This window comes from Quercus suber, unplaced genomic scaffold (genome assembly GCF_002906115.3).
Source record: "Quercus suber isolate HL8 unplaced genomic scaffold, Cork oak 2.0 scaffold_578, whole genome shotgun sequence".
NCBI classification, from domain to species: domain Eukaryota; kingdom Viridiplantae; phylum Streptophyta; class Magnoliopsida; order Fagales; family Fagaceae; genus Quercus; species Quercus suber.
Genome location: NW_027070023.1, coordinates 303,471 through 324,604, shown reverse-complemented (window position 1 = coordinate 324,604; position 21,134 = coordinate 303,471). Strand labels below are relative to the sequence as shown.

The 21,134-nt window shown below is 35.0% G+C and overlaps 5 protein-coding genes across 5 annotated transcripts; 1 reads left to right on the top strand and 4 right to left on the bottom strand.

Moving 5' to 3' along the window:
* The first annotated feature begins 830 nt into the window (after positions 1–830).
* Positions 831–7,786, top strand: LOC136063797 (uncharacterized). The gene is made up of 2 exons (XM_065764699.1): positions 831–1,001; positions 1,515–7,786. The coding sequence occupies exon 2, from the start codon at positions 2,076–2,078 to the stop codon at positions 3,012–3,014; it is 939 nt and encodes a 312-aa protein (XP_065620771.1). The 5' UTR covers positions 831–1,001; positions 1,515–2,075; the 3' UTR covers positions 3,015–7,786.
* Positions 7,787–8,044: 258 nt separating this feature from the next.
* LOC112008153 (receptor-like protein 44) lies at positions 8,045–13,684 on the bottom strand. The gene is made up of 3 exons (XM_065764695.1): positions 12,439–13,684; positions 8,940–9,094; positions 8,045–8,770 (listed from the first exon to the last, which is right to left on the bottom strand). Exons 1-3 carry the CDS (start codon positions 13,468–13,470, stop codon positions 8,755–8,757), a joined length of 1,203 nt encoding a protein of 400 aa, XP_065620767.1. The 5' UTR covers positions 13,471–13,684; the 3' UTR covers positions 8,045–8,754.
* Positions 8,131–8,565, bottom strand: LOC136063793 (probably inactive leucine-rich repeat receptor-like protein kinase At5g48380). Its single transcript, XM_065764689.1, has one exon. It carries the CDS (start codon positions 8,563–8,565, stop codon positions 8,131–8,133), a length of 435 nt encoding a protein of 144 aa, XP_065620761.1.
* Positions 13,685–16,056: 2,372 nt separating the features above from the next.
* On the bottom strand, positions 16,057–17,028 carry LOC136063792 (probably inactive leucine-rich repeat receptor-like protein kinase At5g48380). Its single transcript, XM_065764688.1, has one exon. The coding sequence runs from the start codon at positions 17,026–17,028 to the stop codon at positions 16,057–16,059; it is 972 nt and encodes a 323-aa protein (XP_065620760.1).
* A 1-nt stretch (position 17,029) lies between these two features.
* Positions 17,030–20,698, bottom strand: LOC136063791 (probably inactive leucine-rich repeat receptor-like protein kinase At5g48380). The gene is made up of 2 exons (XM_065764687.1): positions 19,624–20,698; positions 17,030–17,085 (listed from the first exon to the last, which is right to left on the bottom strand). The coding sequence occupies exons 1-2, from the start codon at positions 20,696–20,698 to the stop codon at positions 17,030–17,032; spliced, it is 1,131 nt and encodes a 376-aa protein (XP_065620759.1).
* Positions 20,699–21,134: the final 436 nt, after the last annotated feature.

The window sequence follows — 21,134 nt, the reverse complement described above, 5'->3', positions numbered from 1 at the left end:
TGGACCAACTTACTGCTGCTCTCTCTCTCTCTCTCTCTCTCTCTCTCTTTCTTTGTTTTAAGTCTGTAAAATGAGATTTGAAGGTAAAATAACTATGGAATTGGTTTTACAGAGTTAGGGACTATATTTTACAGTCAACTGAAATTTATTTTCAGTTTGACCAAATTTTCATGTGTACCCAAACATCCTCAAGGGTGTAAAATATTTTCCAGATTTCCTTTACAACCGAAACAAATGCAGCCTTAGAGCATCTCGAGCAAGCTTTTTAAATTTTTGTACTATTTAGAGAAAGAACATTACATTTTACCTTTTGCTTACTTTTTTAAATCCACTTTCTGACAGACTTTATATCATTTCTCTATTCCATTTAAATATTATTTATTCATTCTTTCTTTAATATCTCTTTATTCTCCTTTTAATATCTCTTTATTCTCCTTTCAATTTCCCTTCATTCATTCCTAAAAGCTACATTCATAATATTTTTACAATACTTTCATAAAAAGTCATTTGTGATAAGTTGATACTGATTTTAATTTGAACATACTATTAAAATTATTTTTTTCTCTTTCTGATTTTATTTTAACCAATATTAGCTAATAATAACCTACCACTTAAGATTTATTGTGAAAGTATTGTAAAAATATTGTGGTAGCATTTCTCAATTTTAATTACTTATTCTTTATTTTATTTTTCCCTTATCTCTATACTTTTTTTTTTCATCTATACATTTCTTTCTTCTTTTTTTTTTTTTTTTTCCTCTTTTTTCCTCCTCCACACACGTATGCTTCTTATCTCTATCTTCATTTTCATTTTTTGTTTCTACCTCCAGACATACCTCTCTCTCTCTCTCTCTCTCTCTCTCTCTCTCTCTCTCTCTTACACACACACACACACACACATAGATCGCCAGCAAGAGAGAGTTAGCCTTAAATCGGTGTTCAAACATGTTGCCTTGTCCGCTCCACTACTGCTCGTCCTCCTCACCACCACTGCTCAAATAGGTTAGATTTGCTTTGTTGTTGTTGTTGCTTTTTTTTTTTTTTATTAGTTTTAAGACTGTAATTTGAGTTTGTATTTTGATTGTGATTGAGTTTAGATAAAGATGTTTGCACTTAGCCATTGTGAACTTGAGTAAAATTGAATATTTTATTTAGTGGTTTGAATTTTTTATGACAGTTAATTGTTTTGCTCGAATAGTAGGTCATCAAACCAAGAGAGTGACTGTTCATTAGCAAAAAAATCTTTTTGCTAATGAATAGTAATTTAGAGAGATTATTGGAGCACCATTTTGTGGGTTTACTCTCTAAATTTTGGATTTAGAGAGCTTGTTGGAGATGCTCTTAGAAATGCAATGGATGTTTCTTTTGTGAAGACCACTTGCAAATTAAAAATAACTAGTTTTCAAATTTTTTAATCTTACAACTAAGGTAGTGTTTTTCTTGCAATTTCGTAGCAAATACTCTCTCTCTCTCTTTTTTTTTGGTAATAACAAAGCCATTATTATGATATATTAGATAATAATCAAACTGTTAGAAAAGAGCTCAGCATTATTGAAGGCCAGCAAGTTCCCTACCATGGTGGGTTAGCAAAAGAAACATAGTTACTATTTTGAGAGGCACTGAGCTTAGCAATTGGATCAGCAAATCGGTTGGCATCAACAAAAGAAATATCTGCGCAGCCTGTGTTTGATGGTCATGCTAGCAGTACGTTGCTATTCTCAGTGATGGCAAATTCGGTTGTGGGGCATTGTGATGGTGGTTGTTAGTCAGTAGTGTTGGATACAAGATAACTGTTTCATGAAAATTCTGAGTGAGAAAGGGAGTGTAGATGTTTAAGTTCTCAGTTGGGTATAGTTGTTTCTCTCAACTCTATCCACACTGTAGAAATCTGTTTCTTTTTCTATTAAGGAAGACGTTTAGAGTTTACCCATTGGCAGTTGGTTTCCTCTGACTTCCTTTGCCGTAGTAGTTATTTCCTTCCAGATTTGTGTAAATGCTTGTGTTCTATGTAGAATTTATTTAGTCTGAGTGTTTTCATGTTTCTTGTGGGTATTTAGAAACAGTGTAGTTTAGGCTATGGATGATCTTACAAAACGTTGGAAAACTTTGTCTCTCTCTAACAAGGAGAGCAACACATTGGCGCTAACAAAGAATAATCAATCTGAGGAGTATGTTCTCATTGCAAAGTTTTTTACAAAAAGGAATGTGTGTATTGATGCAGTGGCAAAGACTTTCAAGACTTTATGGCGTACAAGCTATGACTTCGGAATTAGAGATGCAGGTGACAATCATCTTCTCTTTGTTTTTGAACTTGAATCTGATATAATCAAAGTCCTTATGAGAGAACCTTGGTCTTTTGATCGACACTTGGTTGTACTGACAAGATATGATGGTATTACTCCCATGGAGAAAGTAGACTTCTCACAGACGAAATTTTGGGTACAAATTCATAATCTACCATTTAGTTGGTTAACATCAGATGTTGCTATGGAAATTGGAGATACTCTGGGTGAGGTTATTAAGTCTAATAATGTTTCAGAGATGATTGGAGGAAATTTTATTAGAATTCGGCTCGCCATTGATACTTCACAGCCTTTGTGTCGTGGAAGATCAATTTGTTTTGATGATAGTACTCAAGGATTTGTTTCATTCAAGTATAAGCGGTTACCAAACTTTTGCTACTTGTGTGAAATGTTTTCTCATGATGATAAAGATTATTCTCTTTGGCGACAGAGTAAGGGTTCTTTAAAAGTTGATGACCAACAATTTAGGCAATGGCTCCATGCAACACAATTTAATCCTTTAAGGAAAACTGTTGTGGATGTCAAAGGCTTCAGGAGTAATGCTCCAAGTCGTCATCAGGGTAATCTAAGTTCTTCTCTCATATCAAATGTTTCACCAAGAGAGCCGAGTTATTGTGTAAAACCTGTATCTGAGAGTGTTGGTGTAGTACGTTCTACCTCTACTGATTTTGAGAAGATGATGGAATTGTCTCCGGTGAAGTTGGACAGTTAAGTGGACAGTTGGAAAATTTGGGTGAGCAGTTGATCCAAAATACAACGGTAAGTTTAGATGCTAAAAATAAGGAGTCGGTTACCAATGTTAATGAAAAACTACCTGATATTGATAGAGCTTTATCGGTGGGCTATTTGGATTTGAATTTGAATTCAAGTAAATCTGTTGTTGTGAGCTCTAAAACTAAGGATAGTTTATGCAGTGACCTTAATCCCTCCCTACCTGATAGAGATATTTTCAGTGTGGGTAGTATATCTAGTGGTCCTAATAAATCTGGCTACAAACTCCGACAAGTTGGGAAGTCTCCTAAGATGAGTGGAAGTCCTATAGAGACTATCCAGACTAGTGGAAATACAAGTGGTGAGTTGGTTTTGCCTAATCCTCACAATTATAAAAGTAGTAGGGACTTTGTACCCAAAAAAGCTACGTGGAAAAGAATGACAAGAGAAAAGAATACTAATTCAAAAGGAGACTTGTCTGTGGGGGTGGGGGGTACATGTAGACTCTCTAATAGTGTGGAGGCTATCAATATGGACCTTGAGAAGAAAAAGAAACTGGAGGAAGATTCACATACTCTGGATCAAGTCAACCAATTTAAAGCGGCGGAGGTTGCTAGGCAACCCCACCGGGAACAATGAGTATTCTAAGTTGGAACTGCTGGGGGCTTGGGAACCCTAGGACAGTCAAAACCTTACAGAAGGTTATTCAAAAGGAAGCTCCCGCTTTGATCTTCTTAATGGAGACTAACGCTAATTTAGACACTATGAAGTATGAATAAAATTGGGTTTAAGCACGGTTTGATTATTCCGAGTGAAGGAAGAAGTGGCGGTACTGCACTTTTGTGGAAGATTGAGTCCTTAGTTCATATTCAAGACTATTCTAAGTGGTATATAGATGCCCATGTGGATGGTGGTCAGAATATTGGCTGGTGGCGCATCACAGGATTTTATGGTAATCCAGAAGCCTCAAAAAGAGAAGAATCTTGGAAACTTCTCAAATACTTGCACCGAAAGGATAATCTACCATGGTTGGTTATGGTGGATTTTAATGAAATTATGGGGATGAGTGAGAAAGAAGGAGGAAGGATTAGGTAGGCAAAACATATGGAGATTTTTAGGGATGCTATTGATGTATGTGACTTGAGAGATTTGGGATACGTGGGTTCAAAATTTACTTGGAGGTACATTAAAAGAGATGGCACTCAAATTAGAGAAATAATTGACCAGGCTTTAGCCTCTACAACCTGGTCTAATTTATTTCCAAGTGCTAAAGTTTTCCACTTATCTAGTTCAACCTCAGATCATTCACAATTATCTATTCACTTGGATAAGAGACTGGTTCAGCGAAGAAGTAGGTGTAAATTATTCCGCTTTGAAGCTATGTGGCTGAAAGATGAAAGATATGAGAAAGTAGTTTCAGAAGCTTGGGGGAGGATGGGTTGCTTTCTGGGGTCGAATTTCCATTCTTAAAATGTATGTATTTATACCGAGACAAATTGGTGAGCTGGAATAAAAAAGAATTTGGCCATGTGCAAACAAAAATTAATAGCCTGCAACAACGTCTCCAATGGCTTGAGAAGCAACAATCCAGTTTAGAGCTTGTCCAGGAGACATGTAGAATATGGACTGAATTAAATGAATGGTAGGATAGGGAAGAAGCTATGTGGAGTCAAAGATCGCATCTAACTTGGTTACAGTTGGGGGATAGGAATTCAACATTCTTTCATGCAAGAGCTTCAGGCAGATTTCAAAGGAATCATATTAATGGCATTCTTGATGAAAATCAGATTTGGCAGGAAGATGATTCAATAATTGAGGAAGTTTTCATGAAGTACTACACGGATCTGTTTACATCAGCTCATCCCACAGATTTTGCTGAGATCTTAGATGTTGTTCAGCCAAATGTTTCGGTGGAGACGAACAATATGCTTACATCAGAATTCCAAGGAATTGAAGTCTCCCAAGCCTTGAAGCAGATGTATACAACTAAGCTCCGGGTCCTGACGGTATGCCCCCTTTGTTTTACCAACATTTTTAGCAGTCAGTTGGTGATTGTGTGATTAAAATGGTTTTGGATTTTCTTAATCATGGGAAAGTTCCACCAAAATTTAATGAGACTCATATTGTTCTTATTCCAAAAACAAAAAATCCCACCAAGGTCACTGAATATCATCCTATTAGTCTTTGCAATGTGGTGTATAAATTAGCTTCAAAAACTCTTACTAATAGACTTCGGAAAATATTGCCTTCTCTTATTAGTGATACACAAAGTGTTTTTGTGCATGGAAGGTTAATAACTGACAATGTTTTAGTTGCTTTTGAAACTATGCACCACATTAGCCAAAAGAAGAAAGGCAAAGTGAGTGAGGTTTCTCTCAAGTTGGATATGAGTAAAGCGTAAGACCGGGTTGAATGGATTTGGTTGGAGAAGATAATGGAAAGAATGGTGTACCAAGTGGGTCTATAATTCCAACTAGAGGCTTACACCAAGGTGACCCTTTATCTCCATATTTGTTTTTGATTTGTGCTGAAGGACTTTCTGCATTAATTAAAAAATCAGTGGAGAATGGGGTGTTACATGGGGTGGCTGCTTGCAAATGAGGTCCAAGTATTTCTCATTTATTTTTTGCAGATGATAGTTTAATATTTTGTAGAGCTTCCATGGAAGAGTGTGAAACTTTGTAGAGAATAATTGGGATTTATGAAAAAGCCTCGGGTCAACTTTTAAATCGAGCAAAAACTTCTCTATTTTTTAGCAAAAATACTCCTACTAATATCAAGGAAGAATTCAAAAGGAGATTTGATGCCCAAGTCATTCACCAACATGAAAAATATTTTGGACTTCCATCTTTGGTGGGTCGCTCTAAACGCAATACCTTTATGGAGCTTAAAGAGAAGTTAGCTAAAAAATTGGCAGGGTGGAAGGAAAAGCTATTATCTAGAGCTGGCAAGGAAATTTTGATAAAGGCTGTTGCCCAAGCAGTGTCTATATACACTATGAGTTATTTTAAACTTCCTGATTCTATATGTGAGGAATTGACAAGAATGGTAAGAAATTTTTGGTGGGGGCAGAAGGGTGATGAACGAAAGATGAGTTGGATGTGTTGGGAGAATCTCTGTGTTCCAAAAAATCAGGGTGGTGTGGGTTTTAAACTACTTAAGGAGTTTAATTTAGCTCTATTAGCTAAACAAGGTTAGAAGCTTCAAATAGAAACTAATTCCCTTGCATATAAAGTTCTTAAAGCTAAATATTTTCCTGATTGTGATTTTGTGGAAGCTACTGTTGGAAGGCGTCCATCTTGTTTGTGGTGAAGTATAATGGCTGCACAACATATTGTTAGGAGTGGAGCAAGATGGCGGGTTGGAAATGGACAGAAGATTCGAATTTGGTCTAATAAATGGCTGCCCATCCCATCAACTTTTAAAGTAATATCACCACCAAAATTGTTGGGTTGTGAAGCTCTTGTTTCTGATTTGATTAACAGTGAGAATGGGGAGTGGAGGACTAATTTAATTCATCAGATTTTCTTACCACATGAAGCTGAGATCATTCTTAGTTTGCCACTAAGTTCAACTCTGCCTAGTGATGTTTTGATATGGAGCGCAACCCCAAATGGGAAGTTCTCATTGAGGAGTGCCTACAAAATTGCAATGGAGACTAGAAAGCAAGCTGATTCAGGATCAAGTTCAGACCATAGCAATATGACATCACTTTGGAAGGTGTTGTGGGGCTTGCAAATTCCAAATAAGGTGAACATTTTGCGTGGAGAGCGTGTAAAAACATTCTACCAACATTGTCTAACCTTAAAAGGAGAGGGATTGTTGAAAATGATTTATGTGAAGAATGTAGGATGGGTTGTGAATCATCAGGCCATGTTTTTTGGAGCTGTTTCTGTGCTTCTAATACTTGGGCCCTTACATCAATTTTCTGCAGGCAGCAAGATCAGTTTTTTAATGACTTTATGGAATTGTTTTGGTTTTTGGTGCATGTTCAGAAAAGTGATAATGATGTGCTCTCATTGGCTGTGACCATTGCTTGGGCTTTGTGGACTAGACGGAATGAGAAAAGACATGGTAGGAAGTTTATGACAGGATTGGAGTTGGTCAATTGGTGTGGAAGATATATTGATTCTTTTAAAGCAGCAAATTATGTAGATGCAGCAAGTTCTCCAAGTGCAGCACCTAATTCTGCAGATTCAGCAAGCTCTACAAGTGCAACACCTTCAACTCTAGTTTCGGCAACACATTGCAGACAGGTTTGGTCACCTCCAACGGGTTCTGTTTTTAAAGTAAATGTTGATGGGGCTGTCTTTGTGCAACAAAGAAAGTCAGGGTTGGAGTTGTAATTCGCAATTGTGAAGGATTGCTTATGGGAGCTCTGTTAATGAAGCTAAATCAGCAGTTGGGTTCCTTGGAGGCCGAAGCAAAAGTTTATGAATTGGGGATTTGTTTGCAAGAGATATGGGCTTTCATGAGATTGTTCTTGAGGGAGACTCTGTTATGGTTTCAAATGCAATTGTTGGCATTTCTACTCCTCCATCTTCGATAGCATCAGTTGTGTGTGGAATTAGTTCTCTTTTAAGTGCTTTTCATAGTTTTTCTATATCACATGTTGGTAGGAAATGTAATAAGGTAGCTCCCTTGTTAGCAAAACATGCTCAGGGTGTTGAGCAATTTGTTACTTGGATTGAGGAGAGCCCTTGTTTCTTAGAACATGCTCTCTTAGCTAATGTAGTTCCTTCTTGTTAATATTAATGGAATTTCAGTTTTTTATCCCAAAAAAAATAAAAAATTAAACGTGCATCAATATAATAACGTATTCCTCCCTCATAAGATGAAACTCACTTTTTTTTTTAATATAAAAAGAGAAAGTACACTATTAATGTACTGTCCTAACATAACTAATGTCTTAACTATAATATAGAGATCCAAATATAACTTTATTTCCTCATTTTTTTTAAGGTCACGAAGCACCCAAATCCACCCCCCCCCTCCCCAAAAAAAAAAAAAAAACTTTAGTAGATGACCATAGAAAACAAACATAAACCCAAATCCATTACGGATTTTCTCTACGTAAATATTACACTTTGGAGTTTGGATGCCATGCTATAATTGGCCTATGTAATTTCGGCCTCTACAATTTCACAAAGGGTACTCGCAGTGGCAATTTCAGATTGCCTCCATATCTCAGAGCCATTTGTGAGGCAATATCTTTCTCCAAAAATACGTATTGTATTGTATAGTTCAAGCGAGGTCGGCCTTTTACTAGGAAAGAGCTGAAGACAAGTAAATGCAATTCTAAGTAACTCAAAGATTTCATCTTCGAATCCTCTACCAATCAAAGATTCATCAATCACATTGTAGAGATCAGAAGAGTTCAAAAGATGAGCAATCCAATCAACCAAATTCTCATTTGAATTGTTGGCATAATTATTAATTTCAATGGATTCCTTCCCTGTAATTAGCTCAAGGAGCAAAATTCCAAAGTCGTAGACATCCTTTTTTACATACCCCAACTCCCAAACATCACTGCCTCTTGGGTTCTTGAACATTTCCCACCAAAATTTGATATTATTGACTCACCGAAATTCGATATCTTGGGCTCAAAATTCTGATCAAGTAAGATAGAGTTTGCACACAAGTTAAGATGGACCACTCGGAAATTGCATTTATGGTGAAGCCATACTAGGCCTCTTGCTATCCCCATAGCAATTTTAATCCTCGAAGGCCATTCCAAGATCTTATGCTTGCCTTTCGCTCATGTAGCCAATCATAAAGGTTACCATTTGATATATATTTGTACACCAAAAGTTTTTCCTTGCCTTCTATACAGTATCCTAAAGAGGAACTATGTTATTGTCTCAATCTACCTAAAGCCAATAGCTCAGAAATAAAATGTTTCTCAAAAGATTGAGAATTAAGTAACCTCTTGATCGCAGAAGGCCGACCATTTGAAAGCACTCCCTTGTACATCATTCCGATCTTTCCAAACCCAATGACATTGCATGTGCTGAAATTGCCAGTTGCCTCACTAAGTTCTGTAATGTTCATTATACTAACCAGTCTCTCCAACTCGGGAACCTGTAGATTAAATAATTTTCCATTTTGAATTACGATTAATCAAAAATTGCAATAGAATATAGAAGTCAAAAAATGCATGGATCATTGATTTTTTTTTTTTTTAACTATTTTTTGCAAATATGTACAATATTTGCCACTTTTTTATATGTTTAAAATCTGGACCGTTCAAAGAACCATAAAAGGGAGAGGTTTAATTTTTTTTTTTTTTAAATCAGATCGAGATTAGACCGTGATGACGTCATAATTAATTAATAATTAACTAAATTATAAATAATGAAATATATATATATATATATATGCATTGTTTGATGTTTTTAATTTTTTACAACTTATATAAGAAAGTTTATAAAAATAATAATGCATAAGAAACATTAAAGGATAATTAATTTTTTAAAGTATAAGACTATGAATATATTTGAAAGAATTTTAATTATGATTCTTTTAATACATTCCCCCTTTTGAGATGGTTGATATAAGAAAAGAGTGTCAATATTAGGTATAATATAAATAAACATTAATGAAAGTTTTTTTCATTATTCGTATGGGATACTTTCCACAAGGAGGATCAACAACAGCCATAGCATAGTGGTTAGAGCATTCACAGGAAGCTTGCTAAAATGTCTAAATAGTCATTTAGCAACCAAGTCACTAAAAACACATGCTACATCAAAGAAGCTAAAGTTAAAATTTTTTGAGTGTCAACTACAGTGACCTGCTATCTCCGGCAGCTCACTTTAGCTGGATGTTAAAGCAAAAACCAATTTTTTCATTCCCACACACGCGTGCCTTGTTTCCACTATCTCAGACAACCCAACACAACTCCTACCCTTTCTCCCTCCAACCTCTCTCTGCCCAACCTTATCTCTGCCCAACCCAGCCCTCTCTCCCTTTTGCCCAGGCTTGTGCGATGATTTTCATCGTGTTTGGGTGCCATGAATAGGTCGATCGGTGCAATAGGTAGCTCATGTGGTGGGTTTGGGTGTGGCTGGGTCAATTGGTGCAGTAGGTCGTTGGGAGCTGTGGTTGGCTGGGTCGATCGATGTGGCTGGTTTGATCATTATCGTGGGTCGCTTGTCGCTGTGGTTGTCTTGTGGGTTTTCAGAGTGGTTAGGTTTGTGCGGTGGTTTTGTCCTGGGTTGCTTGTCACCGCGATTGTGTGGTGGGTTTTCAGTGTGGCTGGGTTTGTGTGGTGGTTTTGTCGTGGGTCTCTTGTTGGTGGTGGTTTTAATTAGCTTGTGGAACTCAGTTGTGCAACTTTTCCATAGGCATGGGGTGATTCATAGGGACTTGAAGCCTGAGAATTTCTTGTTTTTTGGGTGTTTTGTTAAATGGGTGTTTGGATATGGTTGTGGGTTTGAGTGTTTGGCAGTAGCCATGGTTGTATGTGAGCTTTTTGTACATGTGTAGAAATTAGTTATATTATTTTAATGCGTTATTGGATTTTATATATTATTTTAATGTGTTATTCTTTAAAATAGAACTTTTGATGTTGGATAAATGGTAAAATGAGATATTAAAATAGATAAAATAATTTTTTTAGTTGCTAAAAGCTATATTTTTTGAGAACCTTGCTATGATAAAATAGATGTTTTGGTAAGTTGACAACTGGTCCACTTTGTAGTCTTGGACCCAAGTACCATACCTGATGTGAGCAATATTGTTGTTTTACTTATTTTGAGTGATTTTTCCAGACCGAACTGGTGCTTGGTTCCTAGTTGAATCGGCTAGTGTGGTCCATTTTTTAAACATTGAGTTCATTGATCGATTTGTATTGATTTTCTAAATATTACTATTTGTTTGTTTAGATCTCTTAAAATAGATTGTTTAACCTAATGTATTAGTCAAGTAGTTACTTAGGTTAATTATTTAGATCTAGGTTAAACAATAGTAAATCATATCATGCAATCCAGCGGAAAATAAATAACTTCACTATATGATGATCTAAAAAAACTAATGAAACCAACAGTTTCAAGATAAAAACTTGGGGAGAATTTGACTAAACTATCTTCAAGGTAAAACAAATTCACTAATAAAGAATTAGAGTTTTTGTAAAAGATTTAACCCTAAATCTATTACTACCTCCAATAGTAACTTACTAACGCGACCACGTGCAAATTCTGAATCCACGAACTCCTTCTCTCTTAGATTTGCAGCACACAAGCACCCACGCTTGTGACTTTGAGATCTCACTCAAAGGTTTCAGATCACGACTTGTTGATCTATGCAGTAACTAGATTCCACTAGCACTTGATTGTAGATCTTGTTCCAGTAGACGCTTGTAGAGTTAGAAGGTACAGAACCTCTCAGATCTCATAGGAGTAACTCACAAGTCTTTTAAGAGTTTTCAAAACATGGCTAGGGTTTTCCTTTTATACGTAAGAGTGTTGGACTAAAACCTAAACGCTTTTGTGGGCTTGGGCCAGTTTAAAAATTCCACAGAAATTATTTTTTTGCGATTCTCGATTGATCAAGCCTGACCCTTCGATCAGTCGACCTTCACAGAAAATTAATTATTCTTCCTGCAGCTTGTAGAATCTTGAGTTTTGACTTGTACAACTTTAAGCAATGTCTAACACCTATTCTAGACATGTTCTTGTTCTCTGTTTGTTAACACATACAAGTTGAAATTCTAAACATTTAATCCTAAATCTTTACAACTTAACAATTACGGTTCTGCATGCTTAAAAATTGGACTTTAGTTTGATTTCCAATTAATCTGGTTAGACAGTCCAGTCTGGTTCAAGTTTAAAAACCATGCTTTTTATGTGTCTACAATATAAATTTATATTGCAAAATGAATATAAAGGAAAGTTTTCCTGTCACAATTGTTGACTTGCATATTAATTAAGTTATGTTATTGATTTTCCTGGAACCACCATTAACATCTTTTTTATTTTCTACTATTTATAGCTCATCGCCACAACAATTATAAGATTCTTGTAAAAAAATTATCACTCTAGACTTTTAGGAAACAAAGTGAACAATAAAATTCTATTAAGCAACAGAATCAAAGAGTTATTGATTTATCTCTGACTCAATTATTACTCAACACAAGTCAGTTGAATAAAGAATGACAGTACCTTTTCTTTTTATTTATTTATTTTTTTTATCGTTGGGATTTAATTCCTAATTTTTTTAATAAATGATGGTGTACTTATGCTACTAAACTACAAAAATTTTGACTGATTAAGGGTAGTTTTGTTACACATACCCTATTAGGGTGGAAGAGTATTTATCCTTTAATTAAATCCTAATTTTCTTAATAAAAGATAGCTTTCTTATGTCATCCAACTACGAGATTTTTGAACGATTATTCAAATATTTAGAAGAGCGAGAAAAAGTACCGGTATGATTTCTTCTTGATGAAGGCCCTTGGCTGGCAATGGGGTAATTTGATCAACTTGTTTACCCTTGTTCTTCCTGCACTCCTCCAAGTTCAACACTGTTGTCTTTGTGGGCATCGTTTCATTCTTCTTATATGATGTCACGATTCTCACCCAATAGCACAGTAAAATATTTGTATTTACAAGAGTGCAAAACAGTATAAAACCAAGTTTAAATCCAATTTTGAATGAACCTTCAAAGGAACATCCACCATCATTTTTGCAGCAATCCAAAGGCCCACCACAAAGTCCACTATTATTTACATAGCTCTCGGACGTGATTGTATCCCTGCTGACAAAGTCTGGCACTGGCCCTGACAACAAATTGTTAGTAACAGTAAAGATTATCAACCTGAGCTGGCCGAGTTGCTTAGGGATTCGACCCTTAAGCCTATTGTTGTCAAGTTTCAGGAACTCTAGACTAGAGCAATTAGCGAAGCTCAATGGGATTTCCCCGGACAAGTGATTGTTTGAGAGATTGAGCATTTTTATAGAGGGTAATATGTGGTTGATATCTTGTGGGATTGAACCTGAAATTACATTACCTGACAGGTCTAACATTAATAGTTCGCTGCAGTTCACAAGGCCCCTAGGGAACTCGCCCTTGAGCCCCTTGTTAGCTAGATCTAAACCTCGTACCCTAAATGAGTTCCAACAAGTGACCCCAACATACCCACAGAAAGAACCTTTTTTGTTGAAGGTCCAAGAAGATTTTATATTATTGAGAGGGTCCTCTAAGGAATCTGTAATTGATTTCAAGCAAAAGATATCACTCAGGGTACCAGAACTCAGGCTAAATGTACCTGGCAATAATGAGCAGACAAGAATGTGGAGCAAAACCAGAGCTCTTGCATTAGGAAGCATTTGGGTCTGAGATTTTCGCAGCATGAGTATTGACACGAATAAGATGACAGGAATTAGATGAAATAATAAAAGGAAATTAGACTGTAAAATCTTTTGCTTATGTAGAACATTAGAAGCATCAAACCACATAAGAAAAACAACTCATTTGGATGATATAGCAGGAATGAAAGTCTAGTCAATATATCGGTACTCAAAAGGAGTAGGACCAAATGTGAACCACTTATTATTCTTCGCTATAAAAGAAAGAGCGTGATTCCTTGCATCTTCAAAGAAGGACAAGCCTCTTACATAAGCTAACAACGTACGTTTTCTTCTAACGAATTAGTCAATTACAGTGTTAGTGCGGGTGAATTATAGAAATAGGGTGGTTCCATGCTTTTTCAAAGAAGGACGCCTCATTTCTTTCAGGCAGCGGCCAGGAAAATAAGAAAGATGAAGCAGTGACTGCTATAGAGTCAATGTGGGCCACAATCCTTTAATTATGCATACTAGTTTCTATAAGTCTACGTTATGTTTTTCCACGGAACAATTTCGTAGGGTGGAAATTCATGTTCGGGACAGATTTGTGTCATGTCAAGTAATGAATGGGTTAATTCAAACTTGTTTAGTAAATTTATTAAGAATTCTCAATACTAACACAATCTGTTTATTAAATACGTCAACCAGACACAACACTTTTAATCCATTTAATTAACAATTTATGTAAAGATCAATATCAATGACCTGTTTAATAACCTGTTTGATTAATAGATCATACTTACCTAAATAACTTGTTACTAATTCCTATATATTTAAAATTAAAATACAATTACAACTATAAATAGAGTAATAAACATATAATTACAATCATAAATTGCAATAATAACAAAAGCTAATAAATTTATGAGCCAAATAGGTTAAATGGACATGTTGAACATGGACAGGACCCGTTTATTAAACGGGTTACCCATGTCAACTCAAATATGACCCAAACGCTTTTAGCCTCATCTCATGACCTGCTTACAAACCGTTTAGTCATGTCAGGTCCACAGGTCATATCAGATTTTGCTTCCCCTACAGTTACGTTTTTTGGGCCAATCTACTGTTTATAAGTTTACGAGTAATTTTACTATCACATAAAACTTCACAATTATCTTACGTGACAAATTATAATTAGCTGCAAGTCACTTTTGCATGGACTCTCCACTTTTTCTCCTTACCACTCACAATTAGGGTCGGCTCTACTATAGAAGCAAATGAGATAGTCGCCTAGCGGGTTAAACGCTAGTAAAGATAATAGTATAACTCTGATACCATTAATGATAAAAACATGATAATTGTTTGTATCAGTTAATTAAATTAAATAGATATTCATAAAATCATGATAAAGACCTAGTTATCGAAAAAATTATCTCAACAATAGGGAGGAAAAACAAATAATGTTTTAGTCCATACATTTTATGAACTTTAATTGAAATAAAGATACTTAACTTTTCTATTATAGTTCATTTTTGTATTTGTCTATTACCTAAATGATTTTTTTTATCAGAGATAGGTTAAAAATTCAATCCCTTTTGTCAATATTTACCCAATTAACATTTGCAAGAGAAAACATAGGGACAAATTGAGAGTGCGAAGAATGAGAAATGCATGAGAAAAAAAAAATCTCAGCCAGTTTTGATATCTGTTATCATTAAAATAATTAATTTACATTAGGTATCAAAGAGGAATTAATTAAGAGCATGAGTACCAATTATGCTTTGATCTAAATCATAAAATAGATCTATTTCAAATAGAAATGACGCTTTACCTTAGAGTTTTGGACTGACCTTACAATAATGGTAATGATGCAATAAAAAACTCTAATAAAGTAATAAAAAGCAAAAACGAAAAGATCTCTTGAAAATTTTGTAGGGCCCATGGGTCATCCGGTTTTAATGATCCCAAAATCATATTTGCCAATTTACTTCATTGATCAATTTTAGTTGGGATCAACTAGAAAAAAGTCAGCCAAGAAAATTAATTTCCATTAACTACTGCAGCAAAACGCTTCTTCATCAAATATGCAAATGAACCTGATCCTCAACGTGGGTAGAAAGCTTAGCTAATTGGTATGGCTTTTTTTTTTTAATTTTTAAAATTTTCAAATGTGCAATGATCAGCTTTAGCAGGGTTATTATGTCCTCATAGACCAGGGTAACGTAATTTTTCAAATCATATGGTCAATTGTTATAGATCTAAAATGATAAATGACTAAACAGTGGCCCATGCAAACGAGGAAATACAAACTGATAGGGTAATTCTTTATTATCAGAAACGATAGCAGTTGGCCATACCCTTACAAATAGTAGCTATACAAGTAGTCCATCAACAGAGTACGAAGATGCATCTGATTTCAACAAAGAAAAAAAAAATCTATTTTGGAAATTTGAACAATTATTTTAAATGAATATATAAATGCCAAATTGCCAATAACCAGGACAACTGATACACATATAGAAAAAGTATGATCTTTTTTTTTTTTTTTTTTTTAAGTGATCCGTGCTTCGATGCATATATATGACTTTATTTGCCATTATATATAGATTCAATACAACTTATAGTTATTTGCTTTTTTTACAACAAAAAAAGATTACAGCAAGCAAACGAAGCCCAAGTTAACAACGTAGCAAATTATTATGTTACGTATTTTTCTCAATACAGTAGTTACAATTTGTATCTCATACTTCAGTTGGTCTATGTAATTTCTAACTCAACAATTTCATTTGAGGAACTTGGAGGAGCAATTTCAGATTGCCTCAATGTCTCAGTGTCATTTGTGATGCCATGTCTCTCCCCCAAAATACTAATTGTAGTGTATAATTCAAGCATTGTAGGCCTTTGACCAGGAAAAGGGTTCAGGCACGTACATGCAATTCTAAGTAACTGAAAGATTTCACCATCAAACTCTCGGCCAATCAAAGATTTATCAATGACACTGTAGAGATTAGAAGAACTAGTCAAAAGATGAGTAATCCAATCAAGCAAACTCCCATTCAAACTTTTCGAATAATTATTGATTTCAAAGGGTTCCTTTCCTATAATTAGCTCAAGCAGTAAAATTCCAAAGTCATACACATCCTTTTTGACAAAACCCAACTCCCAAACTCCACTGTCTACAAAAGAGCCATTGCTTGAGTCAATGTCAATAGAATCCAAGAACAATGCCCCTTCGGAATTTGATATTTTTGCCCCTCCAAAATTTGATATCTTGGGCTCAAAATTCTTATCCAGTAAGATAGACGTAGAACTCAAGCTAAGATGGACTACTCGGAAATTGCACTTATGGTGAAGCCATGCTAGGCCTCTTGCTATCCCGATTGCAATTTTAATCCTCAAATGCCACTCCAAGATCTTATCATTGCCCTCCATTGCATGTAGCCAATCACAAAGGTTACCATTCAATATATATTTGTACACCAAAAGCTTTCCCTTCCTTTCTTTGCAGTACCCCAAGAGGGGAAATAGGTTCTTGTGTCTCAATCTACCAAGAGCAAATAGCTCAGATACAAATTGCTTTTCAAAAGATGGAGATTCATAGAACCTCTTAACTGCAAGTGGCCAACCATTTGGAAGCACTGCCTTGTACATTATCCCAATCTTTCCCAGCCCGATGAAATTATGTGTGTTGAAGTTGCCAGTTGCCTCTCTAAGTTCTGTAAAGCTCATTCTAGTAATCATTCTCTCCAATTGAGAAATCTGTGAACCAATCATCATTTTTGCATGCTGCGTTAGTGTTGAACGGAAAATAAAGCAGAATTTAACACATGGTTGTTTGTTTTAAGTGGTAGAGAATTTGTTGAACGAAAAGGCTATTTGGCTATATTAGTATTACTACTTTTTACATATGCTAAAGCACTGCTGAGTTGGAGACGGACACTAAAATCCACTATAGAATTGTCAACGTGAGACTAAATACATGGCAGTGACATAAGTGACTAAGAGGATATTTGGCTAGGTACTTGTTTTGATAGAAGTCTTAGGAAAACATTTGCATATTATGTGAAAGCCACAGTGCTATTTATCTAACAAATAATCAAGAACATTGATTTCTGCTTCCTCTTTGTTCATGAAATTATTCATGAGAGAGATATTTTGCTTTAGAAAATTTGGCCTATAGATAATCCAATAGACATGATGACTAAGTTCCCTCATATTAGAGGTATTAGATTTATGAGTGTAGGCCCAAGATGCCAATTTTATTGTGAGTCCATGCATATTTAACCGGTAGCTCTCTCTTTCTATTTAAACTCTACTTAGGGTTCATTGTAATTGAGAGAACTGAAAGTATAGTGAAGATGTGGCTTTCTAAGATTTGTACTATACTTTCATATAAGAAAAATATAACATTTAATAAAAATTTCTTTTGTAAACATAAGCCGTTAAGCTAAATCATGTAATCCTCGTATTTCTTATGTACTTTATTTTGTACTCTCTTTTCGCTATAATCTTAATTCACTCAATCACAAGGAACCGTTTATTCCTACAGTTCCTTTGTACAAATTCAAGTTTTTTACTGGTCTTTGCGTTTGAGTTTGCTCTTAATTATGATTTTGGATGGAGGTGATAGAGAAGTGTTGTTTGTGTGACTTGATTCGAAGGTCAAGGTGGAGATTCTTTAGTCAGTGGTGTGAATTGTCACACGCTTATTCTTTTTGACTTTGTCTTAAATTCTTTCTCAAAAAAAAAAAAAAAAAAAAGACTTGTTTTAAATTGGGTTAATATTTTACGTGTAGCACAATATTTCATCCCACAAAGGATAGGCATCATGCCGACTTTGAAATTTTATAAATACTAGGGCACGTTTGGTTGAAAATTTTTAGTATTGTTGTTAAGTTTTTAGTGTTATAGAAATTCGTGTTTGAATATTATAGAAATACATTACAGAAATGTTATTGTTGTTTAAATACTGCAAAACTGTTATTTAAACACTAAAACCAAACAACTCCTAAATTTCTTTGTATTTTGAGTTATGATGTGCCCTAATTAGACTAGAGCAAACCAAAATTACTTTAGGTTTTTTTTTGGAAACAGGTTGAAACTCTATGAAAAGAATGTTAAGTTTTTAGGAAAGTACATCTATATTACCTTTGTAATCTCCATATATTTAGTGAAATTTTATCTTTATCTCTCCCTAGCTTATATGTAAGCCTAATATCAGAACACATAAATTAATTAGTATTTTCTTGTGTGGTTGTGCCTAATGTTCTTTCAAATTTCTTCATTTATATTATTTGTTTGTAAAATATTTTTAAATCTCATTATATTTTTCTCAATTAATCTTATGTGAATTTAATGCAACAATATAATTTGCCTATAAAATAACTAAAATCTATATAAATAAAAAAAAAAAAAAAATCAAACACAGCTTTTTGAGATTAATGGAGATCGAGTATAAAATGGAACGCTGGTAATGAGATAGAGCCATAGAGGGCATCTATTTTGCGTAGCCGTCCATGTATGTGCACCATGTCTATCATATATTAATGTCAAAACATAAGCAGTGGGCTCCACATGCAAGCTAGGGTCACAGGACCACCTGACTTGCAAATATATATATATATATACATACTTAAAAAAAAAAAAAAAAAAAAAAAATTGTTTGCTAAACTAACTTATTGTAACTATTATAATAAAAAGTAAAAATGTTAAACACTCTGACTTGCTAATTACAAAAATTTGGGTTCACTAAAATAAAATTGATACATTCACAACGGTTTCACAATAATTTCAAAATAAAAATTCAATGTGATAAGTTGTTACTGATTCTAATTTAAGCGTTATATTGATATTATTTTTTACCCCTTAATAAACAGCTTTTTACATAAGATTTATTGTAAAAATATTGTAAATGTAACATTACTCTAAAATTAATTCTACCCCCAAATATAATCCTTAATCCCTTTCTCTAGATAAAAAAAATAAAAAATAAAAAAATAAAAAATAAAAACTTAAATAACAACAATAAATATTAGTCCAAATAATAACAAACATCGATCAACCCAACAAAAACAGGACAAAACCATGTTATTAAAAAAATTTATTATTGAAACAATTTCCTATTGTAACAAATATTTAATTTATTACTTTATTAAATCTTGCATAATTTAAATTTATTAGCCACCATCTTAAAATTAAAAGATTCCTACAGCTGCTACTGAACATAAGAATAATAAAGATGTAAGGAAAGTTTTTTTTTTTTTTTTTTTTTTAAGAAGACGAAGAAATAATTCTTTGATATTAAAAAAATAAAAATAAATAAGCCCCGAGAGATTATCTTTACGTTCTTGCTTCTTTCGGTTGTTGCAGAGCCCTGGCTTCCATTAATTTCTTCTTTCATTCTTTTGTTGTTCTTGGTTGTCGCATTCAGTAGAGGCACCCAGGGAGTATAAAGAAATATAACCACCACCACCGACACCGTAGAGAAAACCCAGCCTACCAAAAATCCTTGTTTGAAGAGAACATGAAACTTCGCAGGAGCAGCCATGCATGGATCCAATGGTGCCCCACAAAGTCCTGGATTGTTTGCATAGCTTTCTGCAGGAAAGGTAAGATTGTAAAACATAGGCACCGGCCCTGACAACCGATTGTTAGCAACACTGAAGTTTTTTATCCTATGTAGCAGGAAAAATTCTGGAGGAATAAGTCCCGTTAGCTGGTTATTGTCAAGTCGAAGGACGTTCAAATAAGTGCAATTCCATATGCGCTTTGGGATTAATTTCACCCGAAAAATTGTTGGAGGAAGATCGAGGACTGTCACAAACGGGAGCCAGTCTGATATCTCAGATGGGATGGTGCCTGCAAGCTCGTTACCTGAGAGGTTAAGATGTGTCAATAACCAGCAGTTCTTGGTTCGAGGGAACTGGCCCTTGAGCCTCATGTTCCCGAGTTCGATACCAATAATCCTGTTTTCATCTGGATTCCAGCAAGTGACCCCAACAAAGTTACAGATGAAACCTCTCGTGGTGTTGCTGAAGTTCCATGAATGTTTGAATTTGTTGTAAGGGTCTTCTAGTGACTCTTTAATGGACCTCAAGCAGCTGATCTCACCACTCTCGAAACCATTGCTTATTACAAGAATGTTCAGAAATGACAAGGCAAATATGTGAAGTAGAGCTATGACGAGACTAGTATTATGAGCCATTTGCTTGCGAGTGTTTATAAAGAAATTAAGCTCAGATGTAGAAAAGCCACCTATATACCCAGTGAAAAAGCGAGAAATGGAAACACAATCATTTTCAGGAAATTTCAAATTGGAAAATTGATCATTTCGATATGGAGAAAGTTTCTCTGCAACCTGGATTGCAGGAACTCTCTTCAACCTGTGATGTGTCTCCATCAGAGTGGAACACCTGTCCAACCCACTAAAGCTGAAATTCAAGAAGTAACCAAGATAAAAAACTCCCGTTAACTCAATTCCCTGTTAAGTCAGACGTTAGGCTCTCTCCCTAGTGCAACCTGTGCCATATTTCCCTCTCTTTTTTTTTTTTTTTTATTATCAAAAGAGCAATTATTTCCCACCATAACCAAAACGAAAAGCTCAGTCCTAAACCACACCAGTCACTCACACTCTCTCTGTCTCCTTCCTTCAGCCTTATACAGCTCAAATCCCATCTCCATCTCTCTCATTCGTTCTTTTCCCTTTCTCTCTTCAATTGATCTCAGCCGCAATCAACCAATGCTCCCTCCGCCTGTCCCCCCTGATCTTTCCATTGTTTCCGATTCCGATAGTCCCACCCATCCACCACGCTTCGCCATTCCTCCCATCCAATCCC

Bases quoted from the DNA above. Each gene is read 5' to 3' on its own strand.
- LOC136063797 (XM_065764699.1), top strand. From the start codon at position 2,076: ATGGATGATCTTACAAAACGTTGGAAAACTTTGTCTCTCTCTAACAAG.
- LOC136063792 (XM_065764688.1), bottom strand. From the start codon at position 17,028: ATGAGCTTTACAGAACTTAGAGAGGCAACTGGCAACTTCAACACACAT.
- LOC112008153 (XM_065764695.1), bottom strand. From the start codon at position 13,470: ATGTGGTTTGATGCTTCTAATGTTCTACATAAGCAAAAGATTTTACAG. The intron at 9,095-12,438 runs GTACTTTTTCTC...TTTAATCTACAG, and splicing joins ATCAAGAAGAAATCATACCG to GTTCCCGAGTTGGAGAGACT.
- LOC136063793 (XM_065764689.1), bottom strand. From the start codon at position 8,565: ATGTTCAAGAACCCAAGAGGCAGTGATGTTTGGGAGTTGGGGTATGTA.
- LOC136063791 (XM_065764687.1), bottom strand. From the start codon at position 20,698: ATGGAGACACATCACAGGTTGAAGAGAGTTCCTGCAATCCAGGTTGCA. The intron at 17,086-19,623 runs GCTTATTTATTT...ACACTAACGCAG, and splicing joins CGTAAAGATAATCTCTCGGG to CATGCAAAAATGATGATTGG.